At 55.1% G+C, this 9,162-nt stretch overlaps 1 protein-coding gene across 2 annotated transcripts in view; it reads right to left on the reverse strand.

The window, feature by feature from the left end:
• Window positions 1-9,162, reverse strand: part of MATK (megakaryocyte-associated tyrosine kinase) — a 20,173-nt gene that overhangs the window by 6,989 nt on the left and 4,022 nt on the right. Inside the window, exons 2-5 of one of the 2 annotated variants that reach the window (XM_006025753.2) lie at window positions 2,605-2,682; window positions 1,592-1,705; window positions 1,080-1,195; window positions 583-802 (exon numbers count right to left, since the gene is read on the reverse strand). In XM_006025753.2, coding sequence (XP_006025815.1) covers window positions 583-802; window positions 1,080-1,195; window positions 1,592-1,705; window positions 2,605-2,613 — 459 coding nt within the window. In that variant the 5' untranslated portion in view covers window positions 2,614-2,682. The remainder of the gene's footprint in view (window positions 1-582; window positions 803-1,079; window positions 1,196-1,591; window positions 1,706-2,604; window positions 2,683-9,162) is intronic. The other variant, XM_025206609.1, reaches the window with a different exon arrangement.

Below are 9,162 nucleotides of genomic sequence, written 5' to 3' on the forward strand. Positions count from 1 at the left end.
GTTGAGCAGTCAGAGCGGCTGGGTGGCACTTCAAGCTCCCAGCGAGCGTGTCCCAGGGAATGAAGGCACCAAGACCCCTGGGGTCTACACCAGCTCTGCAGCTGACTTGCTGTGTGACCACATGGAAATCACTTCCCATCTCTGTGCCTCAGTTTCCCCGCCTGCTGGATGGGGTGAGAAAACATGTCTGCTTCATGGAGCAGCGTAGGGTGCATTCCCCAGTTAATGCCGCTGTCTTCTCGTGCAGAGGGTGACAGAGAGGCGAAGAGACTCATTGCTATATCTACGAAGCACACTGTTTCCTTCCGCTGCGCCGCAGCTCTTGGCAGCTCTTCTATATTTACAACCTGTGGTTTTGGCTGCTGTCGGGTAGGTCACAATGGCTGAGTGCAGCTTGGGAAACAGGGCAATAGGCTGCCACCCCCTTTGGGTCTAGGATCTGAGCTAATCCCACAACACCAGCCCTGTGGGGCCTGACTGTTTTGTTGGTGGTGGTTTCCTTGCTCACAGGAAGACCTCGTGATCCAGGGCAGTTCCTGCTGCTGGGGTAGAGCAGGGGCCCCACAGTTTCTTCTTGCTCACCTCAATCATATCCATGAGGTTGCAGAAGCGGATGGTGTTGTCGATGGTCAGCTCGTTCTCCTCGTAGACGATGTGGTAGTGGATGACTTCCTTGCCAAAGCTGACACACAGCACATAGTCCCCAGGGTGCCGGATGGACTCGCGCACCAGGAAGAGTCCGTCCTCTGGGGGCTGAAGCGCCTGAATTGCGTCCACGCCAGAGATCTTCCCATGGAACCAGCTGAAGGAGACAGGGCCATCTCACTACCATGCTGGAAGCCACTGCCAGACCTGGAGAAGGTCGCTGGCCCCAGCTGATCCCTTCTCCAGCCAGAGCAGGGCCAACCCCTTCCCAGACCTGTCCAGTGTATTTTTCTTGCCATGCTAGGAAAGAATCCACAACCCAGTTTGTAACGGACTTCACGGTGACAGGGGAGCAGGACTGGTCATGACAATGTCTCCTGCACAGTGTGACCATGCCCCTGCCCATGCCACCGAGGGGCCCCGACTGTACTCACGGCATTAGGCTGAGCTTGGGGTCAACACGGATGGCTTCGCGCTCCCGCACGGAGCTGGCCGAAAGCAGCCCCTCCTCGCCAGTGTCGTTGTGTTTGGCTCTGTACCAGCCTTTGCTCTGAAGGGACAACAAGGAGAGTGTGGCGGGTCTTGATGCCATAGCCATCACTTAGGGGGGTGCCCTGCTTCTGGGGAAGGAGCGTCTGGTACTTCTCCTCACCCGGTGACCCACCTTGTGCTCCCCCTGCTCCACCCCATTTCTTCTTGGTGTGAGGCAGGGGGTGTTAGCCCCACTGCCAGGAGAAGGTGGGCATCCTCCCTCTCCTCGCTGGTCCCCTTCACACTGTCTTGGCCCTTGGGAGTGGTCCCTCCCCTAGTGATGTGCCCTGGCACTGCCCCTCTGGGCCACCTGCCATTGGCCTGATACTGCAGCTCTGCCCCCTTGGGCCCATTCCCCCCCAGCCCGAGCTCAGTGCCCCCCACTCGTGTCTCCGTGATGTGCCCGATGGCTCACCTCGCAGGCCTCGATGATGGTAATGATGTCGCCCTTGTGGAAGGCCAGCTCACGAGCCTTGGGCTTGCTGTGGTCATGCTTGGCAATGCACTGTGTCCCCGGGGGCCAGTGCTTCTGCAGCAGGAGGGGGCAGCATGAGTGGCAGCCAGCCAGGGGATGCCACCTCCCAGCCCTCCCACACGACATGGCCCTAAGGGCCAGCTGAACCACTGCAGGACCACGGGGCTGAGATCAGTCCCTCCACGCCACTGGTGTGGGACTCACCGCTCACACAGGAGCCCTCTTATGTGGTACGCAATGGGTGGGAGTATGGCACAGTGGTTCAAGGGGCAGGCGCAGGGCCCAGTCCCTGTTGCCCTGAGGTCTGGTACAATACCAGGCACTGAAGGGCAGACCAGTGTTCAGGCCTTGGCAGTCAGCAGGGAGGACAGGCACAGCTGTGCCAAAGGACACCGTCTCCCCGAGCCCAGTGGCTGCAGGGGAAGGTGCAGGGATCCCCACTCATGGGCAAGCATGCAATAACTGGCCTGTGGGGGTGGTTGGGGGGGGAAGAGGGAAGTTCTTCCTGCCCAACCCCAGGCAGATGGTGACTGGCCTACATCCTGGAGCATGACAGGCTTGGTTAGCTCCCCGACTAGGTGGTGCTTCTGAGAGCTGTAAAGGAGGTGAAGGGACCAGCTCCATGTGGATTTGGAGATGGCTTTCTGCATGCACAGTGCAGCTGGAAGGGGCAAGCAGCTGCAAGGGGGGAGACGAGGCTCCAGGATTCATGGGGACAGGGTCTCAGCAGGGCTATCAGCAACCTATTCTTGACTGATGGGGTCCAGGCAAAGCCCACCAGCCTCTGTCCCCATGGCCACGTGTGGGGGCCCATGCTTTCTGCTAGCAGCTGTGCATGCACACAGGCCTGGGAAGGTGCTGAGGATGGCAGCTGGAAACTTCTGCCCCACAGGAAAGCAAGAGTCTATTACTCCTGTCGTCCTGCTAGTACTGGACCAGCCTGTTCCACTCACTGCTGACATGCTGACTGGCTTGTCAGTGCATTGACAGTCACTCTGGGGAAGCCTCGTGTCCAAGGGTGCAGCAGTCACCTGGTGAAAAGAAGGAAGCAGCTGCTGGTTTCTGCATAGCCAAGCAGGGGAACGTCTGGCCTCTGCTCTGGGCTTCCGCATTTAAAGAAAAAGTGTAAAGCAACTATTAGAAGAGCTGCTCTGCTCTGCTCTACTCCAGAAGTAGCTGCATTTCAGTCAGGGGGGAACATGCTTGCCTCCTGTGGTGTCTGGTTGTGATGGATGCTTCAATTGCTTAAACAGCAGCTGATGTGTGCTCTCCGTTCTAGAGCCGTTTTGGTCTCTCCAACCAGCCTCAGCCGGAAAGGCTGTGACAGGCCTGCAGGATGCTGAGTTTTAGATTGCAGGATCATAGGCAAGTTGGGCTGGAGGGGACCTCACCACCTAGTCCAGCCCCCTGCTCAAGGCAGGGTCATCCCTGGCTAAACCATCCCGGCCAAGTGTGTGTCCAGCCTGCTCTTGAAAACTTCCAGGGATGGAGACTGCACGACTTCTCTAGGCAGCCTGTCCCCATGCTTGACCACCCTCAGAGTCAGAAAGTTCCTCCTGATCGCCAACCTAAATGTCCTGTCCCGAAGCTCGAGGCCATTGCTCCTAGTTAAGTCCCTGTGGCCACAGAGGAAAGCCCATCTCCGTCCTCTCTATAAATAGTCCTTCAGGGATTTGAAGACTGTTATCAAATCACCCCTCAGTCGTCTCTTCTTCACACTAAATAACCTTCTTTTTTTAATCCTTTCCTCATAAGTTCTGCCTTCCAGGCCCCTAGTCATTATTGTTGCTCTGCACTGGACTCCTTCCAATGTGTCCCCACCCTTCTTCACATGCGGGATCCAAAACTGGGCACAGGACTCCAGGTGAGACCTCACCAGTGATGAATAGAGCAAAAAAAGCACTTGCCCTGATCTGCAAGTGACACTCCTGTTGATAAAACCCAGTGTGCTGTTGGCCTTTTCTGTAACTAGAGCACACTGTTGGCTCGTATTCATTTTATAGTCGACTCTTGGGACAGGCAAAGTCTGGCCTGCGGGCCGAACTGGACCCACAGTGGACTCCACTTCCCAGCAGCCCCTGCCCATATCACTGTGGCTGGTTTCTATGGAGACAGTGCATGGCAGTGCTGGCAGGGCACACGGCTGGGCAGGGAGCTGCTCCAGGGTCAGGATCCTGCAGCAGTGATGAGGCGGTCCGGAGCCAGGGCAGAGCTGCGATCCGCTGCCCGCACACCCCAGATCTGGGAGGGGGAAAGGGAGTGCTCGGGGCCTGCAGGCAGCAGATCGCAGCTCTGTCCTGGCTCCAGACCATGCTGCCACCACTGCAAGACCCCAGCTCCGGCCCTGGAGCAGCTCCCTGCTCCGCCACGCACCTTGCCAGCTCTGCTGGGGCCAGTTTCCAGGGAAACCCTGGCCCTAAACTGTCATATGCCACCTACTGGGGTCTCCATAGAAACTAGTGACATGAACAGGGGCTATTGGGAAAAGGAGTCCAGCCACTGGCTGTATCTGCCATTTTCCCACCCCAGTGTACGATAACCCTCACGTCCTTCTCTGCAGCACTGCAGCCCAGCCAGTGGTTACCCAGTCTGTATTTGTGCATGCAATTTGGTGGTCCCAAGTGCAGGATTTTGCACTTGTTGACTTTCAGACGACTTACTGAAGTCCATTTTTTTCCTGTCTATCCAGGTCATTCTGGATCCTGGCCCTGCCCTCCAGGGTGTCTGTAACTCCACCTAACTTGGTGTTGTCTGCAAATTTGCTAAGCACGCACTTGAGCTCAGATGCCTATGGGTGGAAGTCTGAGCAGGTGTCTGCCATGAAATACGTGCCAAAGCCATTCGGTTTGGTTGGTCGACGACATGGTCGAACACCATTTTCTCCCCAAGCTCAACCTCACCCCATATGACCCTTGTTAGCAGGGTGACCACCTGTCCCTAATTGAGCAGGACAGTCCCGAAATGGGAACATCAAGTCCTGGTCCTGGGCTGCATGACTCTGGGACAGCATTTGTAGTGGATTCACAGCATCATGCAGGGACCTGGATTTTCTATTCACCATGGAAAAACAAAGGAAATGGTGGGTTTCCCCTTGCAGAGTTCTTGTCTGCAAGGGGCTGTGCGGAGTGGGATGCAGGGGGGTGCCACATGCATGTGCATGCATGCACACAAGCATGTGGACAGGAATACAGCCCCAAACAGCAGTGGAGAGCAGCTCCCTCAGGTGCCTGCAGGTAAATCTAGGTGGGGTGGCATGCAGACTGAGGTCCCCAGAGTGAAAAAGGGAGTGGGGCAGGGTTGGCGGCTGGGGCTGGGGGTGTTGTCCAGCCACTGCAGTGCCCAGGGCAGGAGTATGCAGCTGCAGAGCCCAGCCGGAGAGCAGAATGGAGCCACGGGTGGCTCATTATGGGGGACGATAGCTCCCCATTGCTGTGTGCACTCCCTGGGAGGAGGTCATATGCCCCCCCCAGATTTGCGCATGGGACAGAGGAGGATGCAGGCTTGGGGCTCCCTGCCCTGCTGCCACCCCCCTAGGAGCCCTGTGTTGGCCACACCGCTATGGCAAGGTGCCCACACACACCAGGCAGCAGCAGAGTTGTGCCCCTCGTTGCTACCGGGTGGGCAGGGGGTGTCTTGCCATGATGGCATGGCCAGCGCGGGTCTCCAGGGGGAGAGCAGCAGGACAGGAAGCCCCGAGCCCGCAGTGGGAAGTCCACCTCTGCCCCCACCCCCATGGGCTCTGCTCGGCTCTGCTCTGGCTGTGCCATGGAGGGAGTGGAGGGGAGGCGGGCAGGCATGGGTCCCACTTAGCTGGTCACCCTACCTGTGAGTGCTTAGTTTCTCTGCTTAGAGGCCTGCTGTAGCATGTGCCCTCTGGCAGCCTCCCTGCACTTCACTCTTGTCTGTGCCCCAGCCTTCTGCTCCCTCCCACTCCACCAAGGCAGAGCTCGTTCCCACTTTGTGGATGAAAGCAATAAGGCACAGAGAGCTGAGGAGTGGGATGTTTGAACTCTTCTCCCTTTGAATGCAAAGGGTCCTGCATCCCTGACTCCCCTGGGGGCACTCTAAAACGTCTTACACTCATCAACTTGTCCCACTTCACCCAGCAGCAGAACTGGGGATAGGATGGGAGTCCTGACTGCCAGGTTCCAGATCACACAAGGGACTGCAGCCAATGCTCCCTGGTTCTCTGTGCCCTGCTGTAACCACCAGCGCACACTCACTCTCAGACTTTTTTCTTTGTTCTCCTTTTTGGCCTCTATTTCTGCCAGGACACATCTGTGCCAGAGCTGCACAGCCTGCGAGGCACCACAAACTCCTCCCAGGAACCCCAGCTGGAGGAGACAAGATGTTTTTGCTTCTACCCACAATGAGCTTGCTTTGAGTTCAGGCTGCAGGTCAAGTAACACAGGACCCCTACAGCAACTGTGCGGATGGAAAATGTGGTTTAACCAGGAACTTTCTGCTTCACGTTGTGAAGCCACACAACGTGTTTGCAGGCCCTGGTCACCTCCCTCCAGAGCTGGGGATGTGAGCCTGTAGGCTGACAGATGATGAAGTCTAAGGATGTTCGTACACGCTACACTTATAATAATAAGGGCACTTAAAATGTGAGTGTTAAAGCTCGTTACCTTGTGATAAGGGCCCTCTGAAGGTGAGATTACACATTACAATTAGATCTTGTTAACAACGTAAACCTTGAATGATTACATATTAAGGCTCATTAACAAGTACTAGTGCCCCTTAGGCATCCTAACATGATGCCACTTCAGAGGAGGATTATCTGTGTGCTGTGCTACCTGGTGGGTGAATCTACATGAGACATTTACTGTGGACCTGCCTAATTAGGTCCTTAGTAAACATCTCAGCATCTACACCTGCAGCGCTATTAGGCTGCAGTAAACGAATACACTCTTCAGCACGTTAGTACTTGCAAATACAAGTACTATCCTGCTCCAGAGTTTTTCGTGCACAGTAATGCACATGTAGATGCTGATGGGACTGGCTGGGGCATGAGGGCACTTCAATGAGTGGGCTGCCTGCTGGCTAGCCCCACACTGGAGCACCATTGTGCCCCAGCCAGCCCTTCTGCAGCACGTTGAGCTGGGTCAGAGCAGCCCCAGGCCAGCAGGTCAACCCTCTGGACCTCCTGCTAACCAAGGCTGCTCTGACCTGGCTCACTGTGCTGCAGTCTCAGGTGCAGGTTCAAATGTGGTGCCCGGGAGCAACAAATCCCATGCAAACTGCACTGGCATTTATTTCTTCAAATTAATTGCATATGTCAACACACCCAGCTTGAGTTAAATTGACTTCTGGGTGCTCACCTGAGAAAAAAACCACCAATTTTCAGTCCTACAGATTCTCAGGAGGCACTGCTCCCAGGTGGACTAGCTATCATGCAGGTCTCGATGGCCCTGGACCAACAGCTGGGAACAGCCACACAGCAGGTGGGTGGGATGGTGTGAGTAGGGTGGGAGGGAAAAGGGGTGAAACAAGCTAGGGGAGCTGGAGGGAGGGTGATATATGGAAGGGGCAAGGCGGGGCAGGATGGAGGGGTAAGTAGGGAGTGGGTGGGTGGGGAGTTGCTGGGCTGCTGCTCCCTCTGCCCCCCCAAATTGCCCTCTCTAACCTCAGGTCACTCCCATGGCACCCTAATTTCCCCTTCTGCCCCTCCACCCCCAAACACAGCTCTGCTGCCCCAAGCAGCTTGAGAGTGGAGGAGATGCCCGTGTGGGGGTTCCCCCTCCCTGCCTGCTTCTGGGGTCACTGTAGACCATGCCAACCCTGTGTGCCCAGATCCAGCCCCTGTTAGGCACTGCAGTGCAAGGGAAGTCAGGGGGACAGGCAGAGAAGGGACAAGGAGCCACCGGGCAGCTGCAGGCCCCATGGGGGATGGAGCTGGGTGCGTGGGGGTGGCACATGCTGCAGGGAGATTGGGGAGCAGGCAGGGAAGGGGAAGCCCTCCCCTGACTCCTGCTGCTGCTGCTCTTGGACTGGGGTGGCAGGGCAGTGACCTGGGGGTGGAGGGGATGATCTGGGGGGCAGTGGCGTAAATAACATGTTGCAAAGGTGAGAAGGTGCTGGTGATATTCACCCCGGTTTGCTGGCAGAGGCTTGGAGGGGGCAGCAACAGAGGTGGAAGCAGCACCCGGGCTGTTTCAGGGTGTTCGTTACCTGTCCATGGCTTCTCTAACAGGTAGTTGGCCCTTTTTCAGTGTACGTGCTCTGTTTGTACCTACCTGAGAAGACCTAAACATATCTATGGGTGCTACCTCAGAGACTTCTGCTCTTGGACCTGCGGCCAGTGCCACCCCAGCATGTGCCCTGCAGTTGCATCACAAGAGTGCAGTGGCCCCAGCCCCCACCAAAGCAGAGAAGCACCCCAAATCCTAGCACTGCTTTAAAACTCATGTGACTTTTGTTATCAAATGTGAGGCATGGGTTGGAATCACTTTCTGGTTTCTGAGCTGTTAGTTCAAACTCACTTCACATTTTTAAACTCATCTGACCCCAGCAGTCTTTCCTGCCCAAGTGCCCAATGATCTTGTAAGGTCCCTTCCAGCCCCTAAGATCTATGAATTTTTAAAGATTTTTCTCCAGAGCCACAAGAAGTAGAAACTTCTTTTTTTTAAAGCAGTTGATAGTCCAACATGTCACCATGACTCCTGGACCCGCGCCTTTATGAAACACACCAAACATTGTGAGAGTTGAGTTAAAATCTTGAGTGCTGGCAAAGCTGGGTTATGCCTCTCCTGTTTCTTTCTACTCAGTAACAAGAAGTTTTGAATCCTGATACGTCTTAGCATTGTCAGTTCGGCACCTGCCTTTTCTATTTTTGTAGCGGAGGACTCAATGGGCAGCTGGTAAAACACCAGACTCTTCTGGGACGTCTGCTTTTTGTAGGAGAAATGATTTTTATTGACTTTTTTTTTGCTTCTCTTAAGACTGATTTAACCCGACTGCCTGAAAAGAGTGGAAAGAGAGCTCTCCTTGGTAAAGATTCAGTGCTCCCTAATGAGAAAGCTCACAGATTTCACAGGAAGCAAAGATTTCCTCTTGGAAATCTTTAGCAACAACAGGTGAGACATTCCTAATACACGAAACAAGCTCTGAAAGGAAACCCCGGTATAGCTTTTTTGTGCAAAGAAGCAAAAAAAGGAAAAAAAGACCCTGTTCCAGTTACTTCCCCTTTTGCTGGGCACCTTCTGCGTGCCCCTTGGATGTATACATGCAACCCAGAGCAACACAGCACATCTGACAAGGGAAGCCAGTTATATCCATGAGTCAGAGCAGGATGCGGAGATGAGGTCTTGACTTCCCCATTGTGGAGGTGCCTAGACACCTTCAGGAGGCGGCTTTAAGTCATTCATATTTCCAAGAAAACTGGCATTTTTCTCTGTGTTTCTTGGTGACACCCTCAGCATCCGAACCAAATGGGGAAAAGAGATGAGAGGGGCAGCAGCTGATTGGCTGTTCAGTGTGAAGATGGGGAACGATGGGGTGCGGGGGGG

Source organism: Alligator sinensis, unplaced genomic scaffold (assembly GCF_000455745.1).
Source record: "Alligator sinensis unplaced genomic scaffold, ASM45574v1 scaffold103_2, whole genome shotgun sequence".
Classification (NCBI taxonomy): domain Eukaryota; kingdom Metazoa; phylum Chordata; order Crocodylia; family Alligatoridae; genus Alligator; species Alligator sinensis.